Genomic DNA, 26,508 nt, shown 5'->3' with positions numbered 1-26,508 from the left:
AGCTGGGACAGATCATAGAATCATAGAGTTGGAAGAGACCACAAGGGCCATCCAGTCCAACACCCTGCCAAGCAGGAAACACCATCAAAGCATTCCTGACAGATGGCTGTCAAGCCTCTGCTTAAAGACCTCCAAAGAAGGAGACTCCACCACACTCCTTGGCAGCAAATTCCAGCTGTTCGGTTGTGCAGCTGCAGCTGCACCACAGCATTTCTTCTCTCTGCACTTCTCCTTGTAGTTATTCCTCCTCTGGTCATTGCTATGGATGCACAACCTGACTGCCTGTCTCCAGGCACAGCAGTCGTGTGCAAGGGATTCACACATGGCGGGGTTGATGTTGCCAGCCTTCATGTTATGTTTGCAGACATCTTTGTAATACAGAGTTGGTCTGCCAATGGGCATGGTGCCTGAAGCCAGTTCTCCTTAGGGCATGTTCTTGGGGATCCTGCCATATTCCATTCTGAGGACACGACCAAGCCAGTGTAGATGTCACTGTGACAGGAGTGCAAACATGCTGGGAATGTAGGCGTGGGAGAGCACATCTTTGTATAGACTGACAATACTTATCTAGAGGGACCATCTATAAGGCAGCTTCCTATGCTCCTATCTGGTTGGCAATGGATCAGATGGACCTTTGGTCAGATCTTTTGTTCTGCAACCTTGTTGGTCAGATCTTTTGTTCTGCAACCCAGCAAGGCTGACTCCAATGAGTACTATGGCAAGCCTTGCCTTTGTGAGATGTAGGCAACACCAATGACACATTTGTGAATCGGATGTCTTCCTACACAGACCATTTGCGTATGCGTATGCTCTTGAGCCTTCACCCTGCAGTACCTCCTGCTCGGGTAAACGAGACAGTGGGGAGATGACCTCATATATCAGACACTCCAGCTATGTTTAAGTCAGATGTTAACATCTTATCAGAATTCCGGCTTCTTTTGGCACTGGCTCACGGAACCGTCTTCTTGACAGAAAAATGCAAGCGTTACACAACAACGCGGCTATTGAGAAACAGCAAATGGCCCCTCCATTCCCAGACGTGCTTCCCTGTGTCATCTTCTTGCCTTTGTGATTTCACCATAATTGTTCAATTAAGGCACACCAATAATACTTAGAAGCAACTGTGCAGACTGTGTTCTATTCCCTACTCCATGCACCTTCTCTGCCAACTGAAGCCAAGGAAGTTAACACCAAAACAGAAGAGATTAGAACATTGGGTCCAGTTCTAAAAATAGCAAGCCTTGCTTTTGAATGAATGGTATCTGCTACCAGCCAGTGGATTATGATTGTGTAGGCCAGGGATGGGGAACCCGTGGCCATCCAGCTGTTGTTGGACTCCAACCCTCATTAGCACATCCAACAGTCAGAGATGATAGGAGTTGAAGGCCAGCATATTTGGAGAGCCAAAGGTTAGCCAGCCCTGATGTGGACTGCAGATGATTTTTTTTTCTTCTCTGAAGTTCAAGTGCAGCTGGGTCTTTTGGTCAGGTGGCAAGCAGGCAAGCTGAAGGTGTTCAGAGGAAGACCCTGACAGCCTCCCTCAGTGACATCATGCCCAGATCAAGGGAAGGCAGGAAGTCTGAGAACTTGATATCAATACATGGCAACAGATTAGACATGGTTTGCCAGGCCAAGAGGATTATGGTCTGTGGCCCGAATGTCTGCTACTCCTTTCACTAAATCCGCTCCACCTCCTCGTGGGGAGGAGTTGCGGTGGACCGCAGAGCCGCTCTCCACACTTCCTGTGGGCGGGGGACTTTGTCCCTCGCTGCTCGGAGGAGTCCCCGGCCGCGTCAGCAGGCAACCGGCCAATCAGCCGGCTGGGGGCGTGGCCTGGGGCTCCCTTTCAAAAGGAGAGGCGCGAGCCGAGAGACCTCCTTTCGGCTCGCTTCCTCAGATCTCCCACCCTCCCTCCCTTCCCTGTAGGCAGGTTTCACCCTATGGCCTTGCTTTGGACTTCGGTTGGTCGCCTGCCCTTGTCGGGGGCCTGGTAGGAATTTTTCCACTTGGCAGATTGGCTGGGCCATTTGGTTTTCGCCTACCACTTAGCAATCGTCACAACTTTGTAAGGTGGCGGTTAGGCATTGAGTGACCTAATGTTGGGGGAGGGGAGGCCTGGCCATCGCCTGCCCCTCCAAGCTTAAGGGTAGTCCGTTAAAGGAATCCGGGGGTGTGGGATCTTGTCCGAAGCCCGGGGCGGGGCTAGGGCCATGCCACGACCCCATTGGAACCCAAGGGGAACTCGAGTTGGTCTGAATCGACGGGGCTCCCCTTATCAGTGGTTTACCCTTACTGGACTTCCTGCTCTGCGGGCAGGAGTCAGATATAGTCAGGTCCACTCAATGCCTAAGCCAATACCGCTCACATGCTGTAACCAATAAAGTTGTGGCCAAATTTTTACCCAATCACATTAACCTTATATTCTGTGTCCTGGTGTTTTTATTTCATTCCTGGGAGGGCGGCTTTGGGGTCTCGACACGCAACCAGCTGCCCTGGTGAAACAGGAGGAAAGCCAGTGTCTGATCTGGAGGCTCCTGGTCTGAAAAGGTCCTACCATGTATTTCATTAGGCCTGTTTCAGAGGTTATGGCAGTCTGAATATGGATACCATCTGGAGGAACCCAAACCATGTGGGGCCTTTCCATGTGATGGGCTGCTTGTGCAGTGCTGACTATGCCTATGAAACTTTGTGTGTGTGCATTGCATTGTTGAAATGGACCTGAACTATATGGCTCTTGCTACACACGAAGAGCCAGTTTAGCAGCTGAATGGTTTTATTTCCCATAAGCAACCAGAACCCACCCTCAATATTGAAGCTGGCCCAAGGCCCCTAATGTATGGAGCAGAAGACAATACAACATTTACTCAGGCTGTGTACACACCGTACATTTAAATCACATTTAAATCACATGTCTTCTCCCAAATAATCCTGGGAACTCTTAATTTGTTAGGGATGCTGGGAATTGTAGCTATGTAAGAGAGAAACTATGGCTGACAGGATTATTTGGGGAAAGTCATGTGCTTTAAATGTGCTTTAAATGTATGCTGTGTGCACAGCAGTAGAGGAAGGGCAAGTGTCCACACAGGCCACTGGTGTGGTTGCTGGTTATGTCCTTCCTGCTCTTTCCAGGCTGACAGTGGATAGCAATCACATCACTGATGCCTCATCACATAAGCCGAGGCCCCTTTTCTCAGCACAGATCCTTTAATTTTTTTTCTCCTCTTCTTATCCCCTGTCCTCCACCCACCCAGCAGCCCTGCATACAAATGCTCTGGCTCCTTATCCCTGCTTTGAATCCACAAACAAATAAAAAAGCTGGAAAGCAAAGATGTAAACTAAACTGAGCAAACAGCTATTTGACGAAGATTATGAGGTCAGGTTCACTTGTTCCACCATCTGGTGTCTATTTACACCCCTTTCCTCAGCTCTTTTCTCTTTCAGGAGGGGAACAAAGAAGTTCGGCTGGCCCCAGAATGAGAGAACCTGGCTGCTCTGGGGTAAACAACAGCCACCTGGGTAAAGAAGCTCCTTGGGCTGGTGATGGAAGGGACATTTCACTAGGCTGGACTCTTGAGGAATCGGATTTGAGAGAGATTGGTTGGCCCTGTTTTCTCAACTGAAGACAGATCTGTTGCACAGGCTTTGAGCTTCTCCAAAAGCAGACAGAATTCCTCTTGTCCCACTGCTTTCCGCAGGGGAAAACCACTCTTTACCACTCAATTGGAGCAGACAGCAATAGGGTTTTCTGTGGATTGCCATTTGTTCCGATTTAGAGCTAAAGAGTGGGTTTTCCCTTGGGAAAGGAGCAGGGTGAGGGGAAAACAGCTTGGACCCGTGCCTAGAAAGCATGGGTCAAGCTCTTCACTGGAACCACTTAAAAGATGATGGAGGTAAAGGGGTTGCAGCTTCCTTGGGACCACCCAAAGAGTGTTTGACCTGTGTTTGACCTTGAACTTTGGGTCAGACTGTAATTTAAAATATCACCATTTGATTCTTTTAACAGAATTCCACTTGTAACAATAATAACGGAACTATTATAGTGACTCAGTTGCACCTGATTAACAATCTACAGTGCAGAGATTCGCCACTAAACATGACTCACTGAACTGTATTCATACCCTTGGCATTCACTTGGACCCCTCCGTAAAACAGAGTGGAAATAATCCACTTGGCACTACTGTGTAGCTTAGAGATTGCTGATGACTCTTGGTTGAAATATTCAGTGTAAATATGTCTATTGTTATAGTCCAGTCAGAGGGCAAATATTTAGCATGAATAAGGTGCCAGGTTCAGCTTCTGATAACTCCAATTAAAGAGTCTAAAGTAGCTAGGGAAGAAGCAGAGCTGGGAAACATTTTTGTTGGTGTGTACAGAAATACATAATCAGAGGTGTCAATCCTGGATAAAGCTGAGGAGGAAATTGGTTCTATTAATTTCCAGCCAGCAGAACTGATTGGCTAGACTTTATGACACAACACACATTGGCTAGCTTTTGTGACATCATGGAGCCAGCATATCCTGACTGATTAGTTTTTCTGATGTCATGGAGCCATCTCTCCCCATGCCCGATTCTCTAGAGTAGTTTCTCAAGGAAGAAGAGAAAGGGGAAAGAAGAAATTGAACAAAACCTAGTAGGAGAAACCCAGTTGAGTATACTCTTGATTGAAAACACAGGCTTGTGTCGGTACACGTCAAGCATGTTCAGTGTACACTTCCAAAGTGTGACTGCGTCAGCATATTTTCAAACCTATCTAAGCTCATTCGGGAATCAGAACTGGCTGCAGCTCCATTGTGTGTACACTCAGAACCATTTCACAACTTACAGAGTATCAAATCCAGGTTTGCCATCAGGTGCATGCTCCATTGGGAACTGCAGCCGATCCTGGTTCCCCAATGTGCTACACATTGCATTTTTGAAGTGTACAACAAATGAATTGTAAGCACACAAATAAGAAAAGCAAAGTGAGAAGAATCAGCTCCAAGGAGCAAGAATCAATGCTCCGCCGGTGCCTTGCGGTGGAGACACTATCCGGTCAGATTGCGTCTGAGGGAAGGCCTGACCACAATAGCTGGCCACACAGAACAGACTCAAGAGGCAGTCCTGGAGCTAGTGGTGCAAAGCTAATAAGAGTCAGTTTGTTGGGAATCATTTGCCTTGGGTAAAGGGGAGTGAAGCCGGCAGCCTGTGCTGTTTACCAGACTATCAGCAGAATTCCTGGTAGTTTCTGCAAGGGCCTTGGCTCCCATCTCAAATATAGCACCTCCGTTGGCGGTTTAAAGTGCGAGCCAGGAATTTCCTTGCACAAAGCCAAGTGGCAGTCAAAGGATGCTTGCGGCAGGCAGTGTCTGGGCATCGGATAGCTGGAGAGGGGCTGAAACACCCCACTCCCTTCTACCCCACTGGGATTGCACCCACATTTCATTTCCCTAAGATCTTTCTCCACCTCTTTGTCTTGCCTCTTAAAACAAATCCCTTCTCCCTCTCTCTCCTGCATTCTTTCACCTTCTCATTTCACCTTTACAACTTTGATCATTTCAGACCTGCACTGAGGGGCTGTAGCTTTGCATGCAAAGGGTCCCAGGTTCAGTCCTTGGCTTCCCCAGGTGGGACTGGGAGAGAAACTCCTCGTCTTAAGTCCTGGAGAGCCACTGCCAGTCAGTGTAGACCAGGGATAGTCAACCTTTTTATACCTACCACCCACTAATGCATCTTTCTGGATGGTAAAATTTCCTTACCGCCCACCAGTACTCAATGGAAGGAGGATTCAGCTTGTGCCATAGAACCCCCTACTGCCAACCTATAATCCTGAAATGCCCACTATTGGGCAGTAGGGACCAGGTTGACAACCCGTGGTGTAGACAGTGCTGAGCTAGATGGACCACTGGTCTTACATGGATGGTATAAGACAGATTTTCATTGTTGTGAGTTTGGGCTGTAGATTAGGCTGTACGATACTCAAGTCCCTTCTAATTCCTGGATCCTGCAAAGGTTAAAAGCAAAAGGGTTTACATCATTGTTGAGGGAGCCAGGCAAAGGCCATGGTGACCCCTGCACGTGAGTTGCTAGCATAAGAAAGCCAGAAAGCTTATGGGTGGGCCCTTTCCCTCTCTTGGCTGGTAGTGAGAAGGTCAATAGCCAGTGTGTGATAGAGAGCTGGGCTCTAAGCAGGCTGCAGGCAGAAGCCTGAGAATGAGAGTAATGCTTGATTTCTGCTTGAAGCCAAGGCTGTAGCTATGGCAGAAGCAATACTGTACCTTCTAGGGTGTTAATTCTGTGAGCCCCTCCATCTTCGGCTCGGGTTGTATATATGTGTAAATAAGCCATTTATCCTAAGTCCCCACTGTCCCTCATTCCAAGGAAATTGAACCCTGGGCAAGTGCCTGGAAGCACTGAATCAGCTTTCCATGACAAGTTAGTAGGAAGAAAGAAGTGGAGGGAGAAAAGGTAAGATTTAGCAAGGTCCAAAGTCACACTCTTTGATACATTCAAAGTTCAATTGCAGGGAAGTAATGGATTTCTAGGAGCATTTGCTGCATTTAGTTTTGATAACTGGTCTTTTTTTGTAATTTTGTTTTGATTTGGTATCACAGTGCTTTAAATGTATGCCATGAATGTGGTCAATGTCTGGTTGTAATCCGAACAACAACCCTGTAGAATATGTCAGCATTGTTATCTCTCAGGTTGCAGATTAGGGCAAGGGGTGTAAGACTGAGGGAGAGTGGCTTTTCTGCAATCGCTGAGTAAGTATTTTTAAGTTAATAGCTGAACAAATAGCTTAATTGATTCTAATTTGCTTCAGTAGTCTCATATAAATCTTCTTTTCTGTGTGTCAATTTGAGACTTTGTTTGTGGGGGAGGAAAGCAGTCAAATAATTAAATTTAACACCTGCCCTTCACCATGGCTTTTAGCAATTTAAAATTTAGAATTAAAAACAGTTAAAACACGTGACAGCAATAGGGTGGGTCCTGAAAGCACGTCTCAGGTGTCAAACAACAGTATGGATTGAGCCCTCATTCCATCTTGTAGTATTTCGGCTCAAATGTAGACCTCCCCATAAGCCAATTCCTCACTAGTGGGAGGAAAGCGGCATCCCTCCCTACGGCTGCTTTTCCATTTCCGGTGTCTGTCCCCTGCGATTGCATTTCATTTTTTTATTAAAAAAAAAGTGTTGGGAGAATGTTACGTGTTTTCCTTCTGCAGTGCCTGAGCTTGGCCCAGAGTCCTATAAGGGAATTCAAAGCTATCTTATTACAGCAGGAATAAAGGGAGGCACAAAATGGGAAGCATATCTTGGCAAAAAATCTCCCGCTGAGCAGGCGAGAGGAGGACCAGTTCCAAAACCTTTTGCTGTAACAATGGTTCCCTGGTTCCTAAAAAATCTCACTGGAAATCACCAGTGAGCCTTCAGAAACTGGGACATACCTGTACACCATTCTCCTGGATCTAAATCTGGGCTCTACCCTTATTTTCCTATCTGCATTGTATGCAACATGGTCCAGTGGACCTCTGCCATATCCCGTGAGCCACACACAGAAGCTGCTCCCCATAACTCATTTGGGGATTCTGTTCTGACCCTCCACTTAGGCATCCTTCCTCTAGATCATGTTTCCTGCCACAAGCAGAATGCTGGAGTCCCTGACTCTGTCCATTTAAAATATGTAGACCAGCTATTTGTAAGCTGGATGCCATCCAGTTGCTAGTATGGCGTAAAGAAGTACAACCCTCTTCCCCACAGGGCGGCTGCCTGGTTTATCTGTGCACTATCCATTGCTTGGGATTTGCTTCCTGCCATTTGTTGGGAGCGACCAGTAAACCAGTATACAGTAAGCGGCACAAAAACAGCGCACAGAAATCTACCAAACCATTCCACGTTCTGAATCCTATATTAGTAATCCAAAAATAGAGAGGACAATGCGAGAAATCTAATAAAGAAGCCACAAACAGAAAACTCATTCAAGTTAATGCAACAGGAAGATTTCAGTCTTTAAAGTTTCTTTAGCCAGGCTCCTGTAGATATTGATGAAGGTAAATCCAGTCAGATGAAATATCGAAGATGTTACGCACAAATGTTAGACAGGGTGCCGGCGTTTGTCCGCTGTTTCGCCCATGGGCAGTTTTGGGCTTCTTCAGTAAATTCTTTCAAATTTACATGTTACATCTCATCTTAACTAGAACATCTTATCTTCTTCAGAATATTCTTCCTCAAGGTTTTGGTATATTTACATACTTTCAACTTCATATGCTAAGTTCTTTCTTGGCTTAAGCATTTATTCATTTGTTGGGAGTGGGCAATTCTGTCCCACTAGGAGGAGACTGGTGTATTCAGTCACTCGCAATTAAACAATATTAGGTAGCCCCAGATGGGACTGTGTGCTGTGTGTATATGCATGAGTCAGGCATGCTCAGAACAGTGACTCATGCTGAGAGAAATGGGCGAAGGTAGGTGATGATTTAGGGCTCATCTAGACTTCCTTTTCTGCCTCATTTCTGCCTCATTTCTAGGCACAGGTGTGTGCTTTAAAGCTCTGTGTCTGAGCTCCGCAGATTGCCGTTTGCTTTGATTCAGCAGCAAAACGCAGGTTTTCCTGGGGAAAGTGCCGGGGACAAAAATAAAACAACAGCACTCAGAGTTTAAGGCACCAAACTGTGTCTGGAAAGCACAGTGCAAAAGGAAGTCTGGGTGAGCCCTTACTTGTATGCCGTTTTGGGGTGAGAATGATGCATGCGCCATTAGACCTTAGGAAGCACCTTGATTCATCAAACCAAAGATCTGTCTACATCCAGCGTCTTTCCCCCACAATGGCCGACCAGATGTCGCTGGGAAACCCACAAGTAAAAACGGAAAGCAGTGTCCTCACTTCCAACAACTGGTGTACTCCTGGGGGCTGACTAGAGCTGCAATGGCTAGGCTCACCTTCTACGAATTTGTCTGATCACTTTTTCAAACTAATGGGTGGCAGGGAGTTCCATAATTGTGTTTAGTTGGACGTACCTCCTCATTGAACGTACCTCTTCCGCCTATCAATCTCACTGTGTGATCCTGAGTTCTGGTATTATGGCAGAATGAGAAAAAGCTCTCTAGTGCACATGCACGATTCTATTAGAATGATTACATCATCTGCTGCTTACCTTTCTTTTTCTGAACTAAAATGTCCCAATTACTGTAGCCTCTCCTCATAGGCCAGACACTGCAGCCCCCTTGATAATCTCAGTTCCCCCTTTCCTACCCGCTTTCACAGCTCTACAGTATCCTTTTTGAGAGGTCCAATTCTTATGGGAGTTGGGGGGGGAGGAGTTTGTGTCATCCATCAAAGTCTTAGGAAACACTGACACACAGGGGACATTTCACAATGAATTCTGAAGCAACGTCACCTGTTTCTTTTCAGCGTGGGACACAAGCAATTGTTTGACAACCTGATAACCATAATACTATTCCAGGGCTGGCCTGCTTTCCTCCCAGCCCCTTGGAAGCTACTCACGCTGGGTCCTCAGCCATCGCCTCCAGAATAACAATGTTCACTTGTGTGGCGCGTTTTTCATACCAGAGTGCTTCATAATCAGCAGTTGTTTTGCCAATGTTTGCTCTAGAGGAGGACTGTGGCAGCTGTTTAGCATTACATAGAAGGTAGAGGAGGAAGTGGAGAAGAATCCTGCAGTCAAACTGTGTGTGTGTGTGTGGGGTGTGTGTGTGTGCAGACTTGGAAAGAGCCCGACTGTAACAGCTTTTGAGTGGAGATACGTTTCAGAATCTGCATATTAACTCCTCAAGCTTATGGCTCCAAGCAGATACCAAACACAGTTCAAGATGCTTTTATCCTCCTTTGCATGAGAGCAAGCATCTAGTCAGGTGCTTTGGAAGAGAGAAGGGCAAATACCTAAATCAGAGTTGCAGAACTTGAGGCTTAGGGGCAAAATGTGCCCCCCCGACTTCTCTGTTTGGCCTTCAGGTCCCACTCTCTCCCCCCATTTCTTCCTTCTGTTTCCTTCCTGGAGTGTTTCTGCCGCTTTCCTTGAACTCTGATGGTGCCTCTTTCTTGCCAGGCTGGGGACAGAGAGGGGTGTGTGTAGAAAGCAGCCTAATGTACAAAGGTAAAATGTATATTCATTGTTCTGCCCACTCCTGGCATCTCGATGATGGCAGAAGGTTGCCCAGGAGGGAGTGGTTCGAAAAAGGTTCCCCACCCCTGACCAAATGGAACTAGACCCTCATTTTGCTTATCCTTTGGGTCTCTTCCAAGGATGGACTCCAGATGCGGCCTGAGCTGAGCCTTGCAAATTGTGCCCCTCCCCATTATCTGTCTAAGCAGCTTGACCCCCCTGGGAGCCACATGTCAGTGGTGGGCAGGGCCAGAAGCCAAAGTGGGGGCAATGACAAACATACATTTCCCCTTTGTGCAATGGATTATTGGGTCTTCTCTGAGTATAGCTAGCGTATGACTCACCCTATCCAGAGCAGGGGACAGAGCAGCCTAGGCAACAATACAGAGCAGGAAGGCATCTTGTGGTGGTTGTTTGGGAGGTAGAACAGAAGCCACTCCCTCTTTGTCCATCTATGTGAAACTGAGCTATTTCGGGGGCCTCCTCTGCCACAATTAATGTCGGAAAACAACTCGCAAAGGATGCGCCTGACCTTTTAATGTTTAGTGATGCAAATGCGGCTGAAAGGATTGCATGGAAGCCAAGTAAACATGGATCCTTCTGACTCAATGTTTCTGCAACATGTGTGTACCTTTTCAGGCAGACCAGACTGACACACACGTATTTCCCCTCCATCTAACCCCACCACCAGTGCCATCAAAAACAGCTGTGGGCAAGTAATATACATGGATGCTTTTGTTTGGTTAGTCTTCCACAGGAGATTTGAACGATGTACTGCTGCTAATGTAGGCCTCCTGAAATGTGAGGAAGATGGCAAAGGGCATTCATTGAACACTATAGACTAGGGCAGGGGTCTGCAACCTTTAAGACAAAAAGAGCCACTTGGACCCGTTTCTGAAGAAAAAAAAGAAACTGGGAGCCGCAAAACCACTGCGACATTTAAAACAAATATAACACTGCATTTTATTTTTAAAAATCCGATTTAAATTTAAAAAATCCGATTTAAATAAAAAAAATCTGATTTAAATAAAAAAAATCAATTTTTTATTTTTATTTTTAAAATCATTCATTTTTATCCAACCTGGGGACCACTACCAGGTCACAGCCTGATCCAAGGTGGGTTGCAACAGCATACAAATATTTGATTTGTTGTTGTTTTTTAAAAAAATGAGTCCTCAACTGCACACTTGTGTTAAATGTTTGTCCCATGTCTAATTGAAGACTGCTGGCTTTTACAATAATCTTAGTGTCTTTTACCCTTAATATTCCAGACCAGAGGCTATGCTCACCTCTTCCAACCTCCTCTCTTGCTAAATAAAGCACAGAATTGCACCAGAGAAGCCTGTGATGTTTGTGCTGACTTGCATACAGGTGGCTATAGTAGTTCATAGTGTTCAAACCTTTTTAGGGGAGTTCCCTGCCCCCTTAATGACAATGGCGATAGATTTTGCACATGAACACAGATCCAAGTGAACACAGATTCCACGCCAACAAGTACTTTGTCAAGGCTCCCCTAACACACACTCAGGACAGAGGAAAAACTGCAACCTTTTGGGGCGTCATTCTCCTACCCATGTCTCTGTGAGAACCAGCCCTTTATTCTGCCTCCCGTAGTACATCCTCCCCCTTCAAGAAATCATTTCCTTTGGACTTTCGGCCCATCTCCACCCCTATTACTCCTTGCCCTCACGAAGGAAGCATTTTCACAAGTTTTCTTTTTGGTGGGCTGTCCGTGCTTCCAAACACCTGGAAGTCACGACAGGGGCTTCTCCCCCACCTAGTAAATTCTGCCTCTCCATAAGTTACTCAGGTTTGGTTTTCTTTACCAGCCCACCCACCCACCCACCCCGGTCGAAGCAGAGCAATAAGTCATTTACCTCAGCAGGGGACAAGCTCAGCTCCAATAATGAAACCCTTCCAAGGAGTGGGGGGGGGGTCAAAACTTGTGACAAGCAGGTAGGTGGTTGGAGAGCAGCATCGGAGGGGGAGGGGGGAAGGAAATGAGAGGGGGAGGGGGGAAGGAAGCGAGAGAAAGCTTTCCCAGTTTTTACGCAAGCCGGAGCCTGAAAAGTTGCCAGAGCGCGTGCGGTAAGGAGACTAAAGAAGTGCTATTGTGGGTCGAGTGACCTAGAACTGGGAGAAAAGAAAGCGCGGGAGAACAAGCCTCTCTTTCAGCCGCCGAGGAGGAATCCCCCGGATCTCCAGCCACAGGCTGCCCAACCAAACCGGGGCAAAGCCAAGACGCCGCTCTTTGCGCCGCGCGTTTGGAGAGGCCACTTTGGAGAGGCCACAGCCGGAGGGCGCGAGCAGGCGGCCAACTTGCGCTCCCACGCTCCGCCCGGCAGCCTAAGCAACACCTGAGGAAGCAGCGGCAGAGGACTCCCCCTCCCCAGTCCCAGTCCCCCACCCCAAGGGACTCGTTGGGGGGTTGCAAAGCCCCCCGCCTACGGCAGGCAGAGAGCTCGACGGTGGTTTCTGCCCAGCCAGCCCAGCTTTGCGCCCTGGAAGGCGGGGGCGACGTGACTAACCTTGCCTGGTGAGGTCTGGCGGTGGCTCTGCTCGACGCTGCTGCGGAAGAACGCACAACTGCCTTTTCCTCCATGCAGCCTTTTTAAGCAGCCACATCTGTGCGTGCTCGGGCTCCTAGGAGCCTCCAAGCCCCCTCGCGACACATGCACCCATTGGCTCCTGAGACGTGGGTCCCGGGCAAGGGCGAGTCCCGGCCTTGCTCCGGGGCGGAGAGAGACGCGCGCCCGCGAGAGCGCGGTCTGAGGCTGCGAGCGGAACCAGGAGTGAAGGAGGCAGCGGCAGGGAAACAGGCGCAGCTTCCTCGACCATTTTTAAAAGGAGGGCTTCCCCCCTCGCCCTCGCCCACCACCTGCCACCCCTGGCCCAGCCCACAGATGCCTACCTCGCCGTCGCCTCGATGCAGCAGCCAGCAGCAGCTCCACACCAGCAGCAGCAGCCACACCTCTGGAGGGAAACTGCTGCTGCGTCTGCGCTGGCAGAAACGAGGCACGACGCATGAGCAGAGCAGCACGGCAGCAGCACCCTCAGCCTCCGGAGGGCGGGCCGCCGGCCAGCTGGAGGGCGGCCACTGCCGCTGGCCAGCTGGAGAAGTGGACAGGCGTATTCGCCCCGGAGCCCCGGAAAAGGTGTAAAAGAGCCGCATGCGGCTCCGGAGCCGCAGGTTGCAGACCCCCGGACTAGGGGAAGCCAACGTGGAGCCCTTCAGATGTTTGCTGCATTTCAGCTCCCATCATCCCTGGCCACCGGCCATGTCGGCTAGGGCTGATGAGAGATAGAGCCCAACATCTGAAGGGCACAGCCTTGGCTAACCCTGCTTAGCTTTAAATGTGCTTAGCTATCATGGATTCCCTTCATGGAAGTCTGGGAAATATAGCTCTGTAGCTATTGTGGGCTAGCCCTCCACAGCCTGATGGGCATCTCCAAAGCATTGCTTTCTCAACTGTCATGACTTCTCCACAAAGCAATCTTGGAAATTGTAGTTTGAGAGAGAGAGATAAGCATTCTCCATTTGACATCTGTAGCCAGGAACAGCCTTCCCTGACCTGATGCTTTCCAGATGCCACCCAGCAGTGGCTGATGAGAGCAATAGTCCTGGGCATCTGGAGAGCATCAGGCCCCGCAGACCTGCACTCCATAGGTCAGCTGCTTAGCACAGTATTGGAGTGTCAGTTGGGTGGCAGAGGGAGCAAGATTGGGGGTAGGTACCCAGCACCTGTTGCAAATGCCTAACCAATCCACACTATAAAGTTAAAGCACATCCAGTGCAGGGGTGTAGGAAGGGGTGTGTGGCCCGCCCCAGGTGCCACCCTGATGGGGGGGGGGGTGACAAAATGGCCGTCGGCACTCACCGCGGGGCCTGCAGTGCACCCGAGCCACACGTCTTGGCACCCACAGGCTCCGCACTGGCTGTTTCCCCCCAGCTGTAGGGTGGTTGAGGCCCCACAGCATGCCCTGTCCCTCCTTAAGGGCACCCCGTGCTCTGTGCCATCCCTATGGATGCCACATGTCCCATCCATAAGGGCACTGTGCGCCCGGTGTGGCATGGGGCGTGTGGCACCCATTGGGGCAGGCACGTGGCGCCCATAGGGAAGGCACAGGCTGTGCTGTCCCCTGCCTCAGGTGCCTGAGAGGCTTCCTCTGCCACTGATCCAGTGCACATTTAAAACACATGGCTTCCTACAAAGAATCCTGGGAACTGCTATTCCAACCTTACAGGGCTACAATTCCCAGCCTTCTTAACAAACTATCGTTCCCAGGGTTCATTGGGGGAAGTCGTGTGTTATAAATTTGTGTCTTTAAGTGTATGATGTGGATCTGCCCCAAGGCTGTCTCTAACTTCATCCCAAGTCTTTAAGGTCCAACAGGGGGAAACACACCTGAGCAAGATCCAAAATTCCCAGTGTGCAGAGGATTCCTATGTCCATGTACGGACTGTGAAGGACTGTAAGGGTGGGGAGAGCTTTCAGGTGGACATACTGTTCCCATTTGTTGCTTTGAGATCAGAATCCCAGGCTAGGAATACTGTGAGCACATGGGCTTGGCCACTGTTTGGATGTGCGGGGACATGATGTATGCTGCTCTGAAATGCAATACTGTTTAGAAATTTAAGAAATCAGCACACTTGTGCCCAGCACTGCTCAGGGATTCTAAGAAAGAACACACACACACACACACACACACACACACACACACACACCAAACAAACCCAAACACCAGTGCAGTTTCGAAATCAGAAGTTTAAATCAGTGCAGCTTTGAAAGCTTCAGCCCGCCATCTTGATTCAAAATGGCAAACAATTGTACCCAAACAGAAACAAAAACCTGCTGCTTGTTCTCAGCAGTCATGATCCAAATACGGCTGCAATATCTTAAGAGGTGTCTAAAGGCATAGCAAACGGACAAAACAACTTTCCAAAATAAATCACTTCTAGGGAAAAACAACAATTGTCGTTCAATATCTTCCTATTTTGGGAAATCCGTTGTATTTCTTGACTACTGTACAGACTTACGATTCATATTTTACCCAGTTTAGACATTCTACTGCTGTTGGCGAGATTCCCAGATCCGCATGACGTCTGGCTATAAGGGGGTTATTAGTATTACAGAGGTTTGGCACTGTCTATCGTCTGAGCCAGAGTTCAGCTTAGTGAGATGTCTACTGAAGCATTATGTATTCATATAGCACCATCCAATGTCTATCATTTTTCAAAGCGACATAGCAATTTTATTTATTTACTTTACAGAATTACGGTAATATACCACTTTTGTTTGTCTAAGCGGTTGACAAAAAATATTGAAATAAACAATGAAAACAGATAAAATAAGTAAAACATAAGAAAATTAAACCAGCAGTTAACTACCGGTAAAAACTGATTAAAAGCACAGCAACATCTACACACCTCGATAGGCCTAATATAAAATGTGTTAAGCAGACACACAAACAAACAAAAAATAGTAGAAGTGCCTGTCTGATATCAATAGGCAGGGAGTTCCAAAGTGCAGGTTATGGCAAGGTAAAGGAAGAATTTCTTGCCATAACCTGCACTTTGGAATGGGTATTGTGCGTAAGACTGCCAGTTCCACAGATTGAAACTGTCAAGTGGGCGCATAGGGGGTAAAGTGATTACATGAGTAAATAATAATAATAATAATAATAATAATATAGGTCCCTACCTTTAAGGATCCTGCAATTTTAATTCCGGTAATGGAGGACACAGCATAGGGGAAAGGATGGAGAAGGGGAAGAAGCAAGAGCAGCAGGATGACTGAAGAAAATGCAGTTCTGTGTACATAGCCTCCTTTGCAATTGGGGATAAGGATTAAAGGGTTAAGCCAAATGCTTGAAATAAATCCTTTCTATAGGGAGATGATGGATGTAATTGACTCAGCTCTAGTCTTTCTCCAGACAAAGGACTTAGAGTGTTATTTTTATCCCCACAGAATTGAAATCGTTTTGGAAAAAGTGATAGCTGCTTGTGGCATATGTACAGCCACCCGATTTTCACCTCAGGTAAATAGAGCTGGAAAGTTTTTGCATTGTTTAAAAAAATCTGCAAAATCTGTTTGATCAAGAGCAAAAGTGGGATAAAGGAAAGTTACACATGTATGTATGTTTTGTATGTGTGTGTGTGTGTGTGTGTGTGTGTGTGTGTACACCATAGGAAGCAAAGTCTCTAACTGTTACAAACTTTTCTCTCTCCCTGCCCTAAGAGTCAAGGTTTCCTTAGTTCAGCAGTTCCATGTCATTTCTGCCAGCTGCTCATTGAGCACACATTCAGATTTGTTTGTTGGGAGGGTATACGAACCTGTGCCAAGCAACTATTATCCCTCGCTTTCCAAGGGTGCATTTCCCAATCATTTTCCTTACCACAAAACAGCTGATTTTGAGGGGGGGAGGGTGGTTTGTTGCACAGAGCAATAACTAGCTTTATTTGTGCAATCTGAGTTTGCTGGCATGTGGTTGAATCCCACCCCAAAAGAGCAAACGTCTGGAAGAGCCCAAAGTACGATTCCACATGCATCCTGCCTACTATCATGGAAATGTTTCATACATCTTATTGGGTAGTAGATATTCACATTTAACATTTCTGAAGTTCCACCTGCTATGTGCTGAGAGAAAGAGGTCTCCCGAATAAACCTGACTTGTACAGAGCCCATTTCTGCTATTAGCACCTCAAACAAAATAACTTCCCCCACTAGAAATGCTGTGACTGAAGATGAACAAAGCCCCCCCACAAATACTCAGTTAGCAGAACCCCTTGTAATGACCCATGAACCTCTGTTCCCCTCTCCTTTTAATAGAATGTCCTCAATATAATTCCTGCTTAATTTCACCACGGTGAAAGCCGCTGTCCTAGCAGAAGTTAGGATTTTCCTTGCACACAAATTCCAGGATAGAAACTTCCCTTTTGGAGCTAACAAAGCTGAGTAAGACTTTCACACAGCGAACATAAATTTACTCATGTAAATGGTACTTATGAAATCTGTGGGTCTCCTGGTTCAAGTGGTTCTCTTCAACCATGGGGCGGCGGGGGCTGGGCGGGGTGAGGAATGCAGCCCAAGAGAGGGAGGCTCCCATCTAAACATGACTTCTAGAAGTTCTACTAATCTTATGTGGCTACAAATAGAGACTGCCCCTTCCCCTTCTTCTACTAAACAAAGCCCAACTTTCCCCCCATTAGTCTCCAAAAGTAGCATCAGGTACCAAATTAGTACAGTATACCAAAGAGGCAATAATGAGGAACACAGATTAGCTTAATGACTGTAATATCAAATTGCTTTACAGTTCTCATGTCATCAGCTGAGCATAGGCAAAATATGCTGTGCTCGTTTCCCACAATAATTTTTTTAAAAAACCACAAAATACGTAGTTCAGTTTTGCCTCTCTCTGGACAAAATTATGCTTTGAAAAAATACCAGCGTGCACTTTACCAGGTCCAAACAAAACTGATGAGTTAAAATACAGACGTTTCATCTCCACCAGACAAGGTGCAACTACATGTTACTGCAGACTCAGGCAGCTGCCAGAAATGTCATCTGGGTGTCAAGCTCCCCACCCCCACCCCATAACATCTAGGAACATCCATCGGGTGCATGATTTCATCAGACTGTGCAACATTAGATGATGTGAAGCTGGGGCAGGGAAATGCAGAATGTGATGACATCACATTGTGAGGGATGTGTTGATTGTGTGTTAAGGGGGTGGGGCGGGGAGCAGGGGATAACTCTACCCAGAGATGCTGTTTAGCGGAAGTTCCTTGTTAACAAGTCTGCCCTTCAATAGTGAGCAGTCTCCAAGAAGTGAGTTGTCCCACAACGACCCCATGCCCACCCCTGCATGGAGCATCATTCCCCCTGATTTTTCTCCTATGATCATTTTTGCTATCATGTGCCTTGAAGTGTTCACAGTGCTTCACAAGTGTTATTCCCAGTAAGCAAAGTGGATCAGAATTATTATGGCCCTTACCCCATAAAATTACAGACAGGAGACTGGAAGACAGCAATGAACAAACCACACATTTAAAGTACATCACACACACCCCGCAAGAATTCTGGGAACGGTAGTTTGCTGGGGATTGTAGCTGTGTGGGGTGAACTACAGTTCTCAGGATTCTTAGGGTATGTGTGTGCTTTAAGTGTGCTTTAAATGTGAACGCAACCAGGAGTTAATGTGCATTAAATGTATGGTGTGTACGCAGCCAGAAGTTGAAGGCAAGTGAGATTTGGAGAATTACTGCTCAGGGTTCATGCTTTTACCATGACCTGGCCCAGACTGCATCACCCCAGATCTGCCACCCCACCCACAGCTAGAAGATTCCCACTTAAGACTGGCATGCATCACCCAACCTGCACCTGCTCTGAGCATCTAAAAGGAAGAGAAGGAGAGTTGAAGTGCTGCTTACCGTCAGGTCTTCCCCATAGAACTGGAGCATGGAGGCATCAGCCACCAGCAGGGTCTCCACATAGCGGGCTTCTGAGATGAACCTCTTGGTTCTGCTGGTTCCGTTGGGCTCTGCTACCCAGGATTCCTCTTCTGGGATGTCCTCTCCAGCTTCTTTTGCCCACCCCCTCTTCTGGAGTTGGTGGGCCTGCAGCAGAGGATCTCCATTCTCATGACCTTGTGGGTGGATGACATATTTGTCTCCATCCACCAAGAAGGAGCCACGGATGCCCTGGCACAGGCTGACAGCCACCAGGGAGTCTGGCTGGGAGTTCACAGTCCCAGAGTAGAAGCAGCTCCGGAGCCCCACGTCCTCCTTAGCAAGGAGCTCCTTCCTACCCACGTGCTGGATCTTCAGCCCAGGTGCCAAGAAACTGGCATCTGGCTCCAACTGCAGGACAAACTCCTTCCTGAAGGCACGGATGGAGAAGGAAATCTGCCCTTCGCTTCCTGGAGGGACCATCCAGACTGGCACCACCCCCTGGGAGTCGCTGTCCTGGGTGGGTAGTGCCCAGGCATTGCCAAGCAGTCGCAAGATCAGCAGCAGAGGGAAGAAGAGCATGCGGGCAGGGACCAGCCTGCATGCCGAGGGCTGCGGTGGTTGCAGAGAAAGGGGCAGCATTGATGCTATCAGGGAGCCAATGATGGGATGGGAAGAGCAGGCTCAGTCGAAGAAACAGCAAAGTCCCCAGCTGTGTATGCTGCAAATTTGCAAGCCGCGGTCCCCAGGGGGAAAACTGTGGCTTGAAATTGATAGGAGAGAGTGAACAAATTTGGGATTTTAATGCCAGGTTTAGTTAGTTAGCAACAGCTTGCCCAGCGTAGAGGGAGAATTGGGGGGGGGGTCCTCTTTCTCCCCAAAGGCTGGTTTGTGGGGTTCCTTCTGTTACCAGCTTCCAAAGTAGCTCTTGCACCTTTCCAGGCAAAAGATGCAGCAGCGAAGCGGGCTGTCCACTTGGAAAAAAAGTGTGTCGAGCTGAAAGAGGCTGGGGCTGGGTGGGTGTTGGAATCCTGATCTCTCTCTCTCTCTCTCTCTCTCTCTCTCTCTCTCTCTCTCTCTCTGCCTCTCTGAGTCGTGTCCCCCCCCTCCCTTCCTAAGAAGCTCTCTAGCTCTCTCCCTAGGCTGCTCCGCTCTCTCCCTGGGCTGCTTCTTCTCAAGCCTTTGAAGCACCAAAGCTGGCTGCAGAGTCCTCGGTATTTATACTTTTCTTCCCCCCTTGCTTTGACATAAGAGGTTTATTTTTGATCTCTCTCACTATTCCACATTCTCCCCTGGGACCTAGAGAGCAGGAGGAGGAGGAATGAAAAGGGGGGGGGAGGGGAGGTTTTTGGATAGAACTTGAAGCCAATCAGGAGCTAGGAGGACACGCCTCTCTTGTTTAAGTGTCAACTCAAACATTCCCCCCCCCCCGCTTTCTTATTCTCTTTGTGTTAACTCTTTCCAGGACTTTGATCACCCTTTGGCAATCAGACATTCTTTTTAAAATTTACTTTTAAAAGGCTGCATTCCAAGAGATTTGTCATCATTTGCATTAATTCTGCACTGTATGGGGTAAAAGAAGAAGAAGAAGAAGAAGAGGGCTTCCACTTGTTCCTTCCTTTTTCGGGGGCTCTTGGGGAGGGGAAATAAATCTGCCATGGGAAAAGTTCCAAATCCTAAATAGACAAAACTCCATTTTATCAGATGCTAGCATACATCCGGGTCCTCCCAAATGAGATCTTCATCATTCCTAAAGGAGCTGCTGCTATCTAATCATTGTGCCAGGGAGTTTCATCTGAGAATGTACTTCAGAGGATACAGAAGGAAGCATAGGGAGGTTTCCTAATAAAAGCATTAACTGGGCCATTTGGAAAATTAGAAAAGCGATGCATTCAGTTCTTCCACACAAGTATAGCTGGTCATGTTTTCTTTCCTTTTTTTTTTTAAAGGAATGTTTTAATCAGAATTCAACTCTCCGTTCCCCCTTCTCCAAGTACGTGATAAACTTGGAAAGGAAAAACAAAAATAAAAGGAAACAGAGAATGGATTTTGTGCTTATTTGGTTTTTTAAAAAGAAAAAAACAAGCACCCCAAACATAAACCATTTTTTTTTCTTATGACTGTCTTTATTTACAACATGTCTTTTATTACTCACAAACCGCCCACTGCACAAAAGTCTCAGTTTTTTATTCCGGTGTATTGCTGATGTAGCTGTTAGATATGCTTTATTTTAAGCATCCTCGCTTCCTGTATACATCATGACACTGCAGAACACCAAGAGTGGCCTTTCATTTCATTCAGTGGACTTTTGCTTCTCTACATAGCTCTCCACATTCCAAAAACTACAGCTCTGGGCAGATTGAAATACTCATGTGTATAATCTTCCATCTCTTCATTTCATTTTAGTAAATAATTATTCTTAAAAACAAAACAAAAAGCTTTCTGAACTTCCCCATGTGCAGGCGCCTCAAGGCAGTTTACAATGAACTTGTTTATAAAAATCACAAAACAAACTTTCTATACTATCTTCTAATTAATGAGCAGCAACAACAAAGAAAGTTCAAGAATTGACACCTTAGCCAATTACAGGGTCCTTTTAAAAGCCAATATTGATGGGACCGTGTCTATTATTCACTAGGGGAGAGAAGTCCAATGATGTGGGGCCATCACTAAAAAGTCCCTGTCTGTGATAACAGTCAATATAATAGATCATGACAGCAGCACAAACAGAGAACAGGGGCCTCTGAAGCCCAGCTTAAACTCTGGGCAGGCTTATACGTACGGATGCAGACAATTTGGAAATATTTGAGCTGGTATTTATTCTTAACTGTAGATGACATATGATGCATTACACTCACCATGATTGGTCTAGATTCTGGAAATCCCATTGTGCTTGACCAAAAGGAACTGAGTGATAATGGAGAAAAATCTTTGAATAAGGAACAGCTAATTGCGGAGAAAGGAGATATCTTTTTAAAAGGTCCATATGCCATGCACCCTGGAAGTACCGGTAACTTCCAAAGTGGAATTCTGCTAAGCCTCGTCCAAGTCCCACACACCCAAAGGGATGCATTTTGCGTGGTGGAAAGGGACCCACAGTCCCCCCATTAGTTCTTAGGGGAGTTGTAGGTTATCAGGGATCAGAGTAATTTCCTTTTTCTCAAAGCGCCACAGAGGAATCCCCTTTCCTCCCCCTTAAAACGTGCTGTTCGAAAGCTTTAATCCTCAAACTATTTGAAAGGATAATATAAGCAGTGTTTTGAGGTTCCAGATACCTTCCTCCTGGGAACCTGTGAAATCAGGCTTTATGGTAAATGCTTGAGGACGAGGGTCAGTGTTTAAAAGCTGTTTACTCTGGACAAATATCTGTGCGTCCGTTTGAGGGGGAATATTTACATCTGCTTGGCTCTGTTGAAAAGCCACCTCCTTCTACCCAGACACACACCAGCTGTGTCTCTAAATAACTGCATCTTTTCCGGGGGTTGCGGGGTGGGCAGAGTTTCTGATTACTGAATTTCTTTTTATAAAGTGTGATTCTTTTGACTGTAAAGAAATGAAGCATGATGAGCATTCGCTGATGCGTGTTCTAAACAGTCCCATATCAAATATGCTGCTAGCGGAGGCTCCAGTGATGCAATAAGTGATGGCAGGATAAGATCCATGGGGTGTGACAGTCAGCAGCCCAGCATAAACTGTTGCAGAGAAAAACCGGTCCATGGCCAGAGATGGTCTTTTGGTACAGGGAAAGAGAATAAGATTGGAGAAGGGCAGAAGATCTGAATGGACAGAGCAGGAGTTCTGGGCTGAATCAGGAGCAGATCACTTAGTGAAGAGCCATTTATGTGGGGATGGGGGCCAGGAGGATTGACCTGGGAGCTGAACCAGCAGAGGTTAGAGATAACCAGTCCTGAAGCTGGTTTGTGGTCTGATGATGCCAGGGAAAGAGGCCCTCTGCTGGTGTTTTTAACAAGAGGACTTGTGGAAATTCTGACTGCTGTTCATAGGGCAGCAAAGGTCCTTGCTCAGTCCTATCAGATGTTCAGTTCGCAAAGTGAAGGGACTTGTACTTAACAAAGGAGCATAGGAAGCTGTCTTACACTGAGTCAGACCATTGGTCCATCCAGTTTAGTATTGTCTACACTGACTGGAAGTGGCCGCCCAGGATTTCAGGCAGAGGTGTCTCCCAATCCTACCTGCAGATGCCTGGGGATTGATTTAAAACAGAAGTTCCACATAGCATTTAATATAGTTCTATATAGTCCAGCAGTGCCCTTCCCTACAGCCAAGATCCTCCTACAGTTTTTACATAGAATTCAGTCTCAGCCGAAAACATAAGACTGCCCTGGTCTCCTTTGAAGGCAGTAATCATACTTACCTCTAAGCCCCCTGCAATGTTAATTGCAAGTTTCCTTTTTGCAGGTTCTGGCTGCGCTATCACTCCCTGTTCAGCATTGTGATGAATTTCCCCTTAGTTAAGTCAGCATCTGCTCTGGGAGGAGACAGTTTTAACTTATGGAAGGAAGCCAGCAATTAGAGCCCACCCTAGCCCCTCCACCAGAAACATAAGCTTACTAGTCCAGGCACCAGTTCAGTACACCCCACACTACCCCAGACATTCTGAACAGGAAATAAAATGGGTGGAACCTGCAATGAGGAAACATAACAATTGGGCATTGTCTGTAAAATAAGAATGAAGCAAGCATGGCAGTTCCAGATAAATGGGCGAGTGTCAAAGCAACCTAGCACAGCTATGGGATTTGTCACCATGGAAGTCCTTTCCTGTCTTCCTAAAACCCAAAGCAGCTACTCTGCAGAGGTCTTAGGTGTGGAATTCCACAGCAGGGAATGCTGTGCTCCTTGTAACCTCTTCTTAAGCACATATGGACATGGGAATAGCCTGGTGGATCAAGCCAATGGCCCATCTAGTCCAGCATTCTCACAGTGACCAACCTAATGGCGATGTTGCCACTGAGGACTTGTTTGCTTTATATCCCACCATTCCTCTTGAAGGAGACCAGGGTGCCAGGTGCCTTTTGGAATCTTGCTTGCAATTTCCAGCAACTGATATTCAAAAGCATCCTGCCTCCAGCAGTGGAGGTGCAACTGAGCATAGCCGTTGTGGTTTCAGGCCCTCTGAGCAAGCTTCCAGTTGACTACTCACTTGAGCTACTCTCTGCCATGCTCCATGCCACAAGCATCATGCATGCAACATAAGAAAGGAACCTTCCCACCAAATGTCTCCAGATCCACCCCTCAAACTTAAGGAGACAGCCTCCTTGCTGAAAAAGGGCCTCCCCAACCCTTCAAAGTTCTTCAGCTAAGTTTGGGGGGGTCAGTTTCTTCCTGCCCGCAGATAGAGGAAAAGAAGCACAAGCCCACATAGACTCCAGATTGTGGATGCATACTCCCCATACTATTAAAGCATATCCCCTCCCCACTCCACACCCCCCCAATCATAGGAATCTTTGGAGAGGTTAATGTGCTTTATATATGTATGCCAAAGTGTGTGTGTGGCTAGCTCTGGATGCTAGCATGTATGTGTGAGGGGGTAAAGAGGAAAAGCAAGATGACCTGTTTATTGTGCATTCACCCTGATTCGTTTGCAGGGAGCATGGGCTATTTAAAGGGTAGCCATTGCAGGGGGGTTAGCTGATGTTGCAACGAAACAAGTGTTATTATGTGTTTTCCAGTGTATTCACGCTCATCACTTTCCGTATGGCAAAAAAGCCAGACCTTTGCGGGAAGCAGGTTTGTTGCACAAGACCTCCCAATCAACTAAATTTCCCCTGCATGTGACTGAATCCCGCCCTGGGAATAGTGGCAGTCTGGAATTGTAACCCAGGCACCTTAAATATAAGGATCATAGATCTAGCAAGGTGGCAGAGGAACCCATTCCATACATAGCTCTGATGAGGCAGGCTCTAGCAGAATCAAAGCTCACGTCAGCTACTTGAATATTTTGTTCTTTTATTTCCTTTTTTAAAAAAATAGCCTTTCTTTCTACTACAGTGAACTGGGCTCTTCTTATTGCAGAAAAGGGGAAACTTTCTCTTGAGGAACACTAGCCTCTCTGCAAAACTCTTATGTAGAATAGAAACAGCTTTCCTTTGGGACAGCACCATCAGATTCTAGATGGCTACTCATTTTCAGTGGAGCTGTATCATGAACTTTGCAAGTGCTGAAGGGTCAACAATATTCACTTATCTTTCAGAATCCTTTGCCTGCACCACCTTTTGCAGCAAGATGTGGTAGAGGTACATACATAAGGGAGAGGTCCTTGGGACTGAGGACCACCCTAAAGCACCAGATGAGAAGCCTCTGCCTGTGGGATTGAGCCCCTTTCCCTGCTGTAACAGCAGCAATGCTATTGCTGTGACTTGCCAAGGCTGAGATTTGCCTGTACAGATTCTGCAGCCACTGGACTATTTGCAAGTAAGTAAATAAATTAGTTGGCTCTTGAAAGCATCACCAAGTACAGAATGCTGCCTGTAATAGTCCACAGACAATGCTTTGGAATGGGACGCACTTCATTCCCATGCCTTCCCTTTACCTTTGACCTTAGAAGAAAGACACGTTTGGTAGTTGTTGATTCTAGGTCGTCCTGGTTTTCATTCAGTGTTCCTGGTTGAATAAAAGGAAACCCGGAATTTCTGGTAGCTTCAGCCAACCTTCCAAGGGCTTATTAAAGCAACCTTGGAAGAACTGTGTTAAGATATCCCAGGCAATCAAGATTTCCACCTTTCCAGGATCTCATTTAATCAGAAGAGCAGAAGACGTGAATGGGAAAAGCTCCAAGGGTGTAAGGGTTGGGTCTAGTCTTGGGTGTAGTCTACCTTCACCTGTCATCGTTAGAGATCATATTTAAAAAGGGCCCTAGCTAATGAAAGTTAATTTAAGTCTAACCCTGAAGAACTCATGGTCTCCCCACTGTGTTCAGAGAACCACTCGTTTCGTCTTGCCCCTGCAGATCCTTGTTGAGATAAGCTGAACTGGAAGGGCGAATTGACTGGAAAGGCCAGGCTGCATGGCTCCCCTCTGTCCTTCCTGCTCTTTCAAATATCCTATCCCTGTTATGCTCCTGAAATCACAGGGAGTGATTCACACAAAGTGCCCCGTGCACATTGATGCACTGCTTTGCATTTTTGTAGAATGCAACACAACCATCCTTGGGTTGATCTATGCTACACTGAACATTGAGGCTAGTTCCCAATTTATTCTGCAATGGGATTTTGCACACATCGGTGCCGTTTTCCTGCACCCGCACCCATGGAAGCAAGAAGCAAGTGGGCCAGGTTCTCGCAAATGTCAGCGTTGACATATTGAATGATAGGAGTCTCTGAGCAAACAAACAACCCATGCTAGAAGTTGATGCTTCTGACAGCTGCTATCTGCCAGCACACCAGCTGCCTCCCTCACACAAAAATCATACCCTAATGTAACTTGGGAACCAGACACTAGGCCATTGCATTTCAATATGAAAACAGGGATACCATTAGTAGTTGCACAAGAAGCTCTCATTAAGACATCAACTTGCAGGGCCTTTGTGATAACAATCTGGTTGCTTTCTACTGAGCCCTGTGTTCAAAGTACATTCTACAAACCTTTTTACAAAAACAAAATAGAAAAGTAATACACTTGAGAATGACAATATCTGCATTTTGCCCAATATGTACCCTTTTGGTGTTGGAACTCATGCTTTTATTTTTTTTATTTTTTGTAAAGGTCTTCCATGTACTCCAAATTACTGTTAGTAATTGTCACTAGTTATTTCTGTTAATGCAGTACATAAAATATAAGACCATTAAAAATCAATTTCAAATAGCTTATTATTATTATTATTATTATTATTATTATTATTATTATTATTATTATTATTATTAAAAAAGGAAGTTTTGTAGCACTGGGAAATAAAAACAACCCCAGTCTGTAGCAGTAGATGAGAAGATGTGCCGTATCCCC

General features: G+C 46.7%; 1 protein-coding gene across 1 annotated transcript in view; it reads right to left on the bottom strand.

The window, feature by feature from the left end:
• Window positions 1-19,206, bottom strand: part of ADAMTS8 (ADAM metallopeptidase with thrombospondin type 1 motif 8) — a 30,839-nt gene extending 11,633 nt beyond the window's left edge. Inside the window, exon 1 of the mRNA XM_033172084.1 lies at window positions 18,532-19,206. Within this exon, the coding sequence (XP_033027975.1) occupies window positions 18,532-19,191 (660 nt within the window). The 5' untranslated portion in view covers window positions 19,192-19,206. The remainder of the gene's footprint in view (window positions 1-18,531) is intronic.
• Window positions 19,207-26,508: the final 7,302 nt, after the last annotated feature.

The sequence above is a fragment of the Lacerta agilis genome, chromosome 15 (assembly GCF_009819535.1).
Source record: "Lacerta agilis isolate rLacAgi1 chromosome 15, rLacAgi1.pri, whole genome shotgun sequence".
Classification (NCBI taxonomy): domain Eukaryota; kingdom Metazoa; phylum Chordata; class Lepidosauria; order Squamata; family Lacertidae; genus Lacerta; species Lacerta agilis.
Note: the sequence above shows the minus strand (reverse complement) of the source record. Positions and strands in the feature narration are given on the sequence as shown.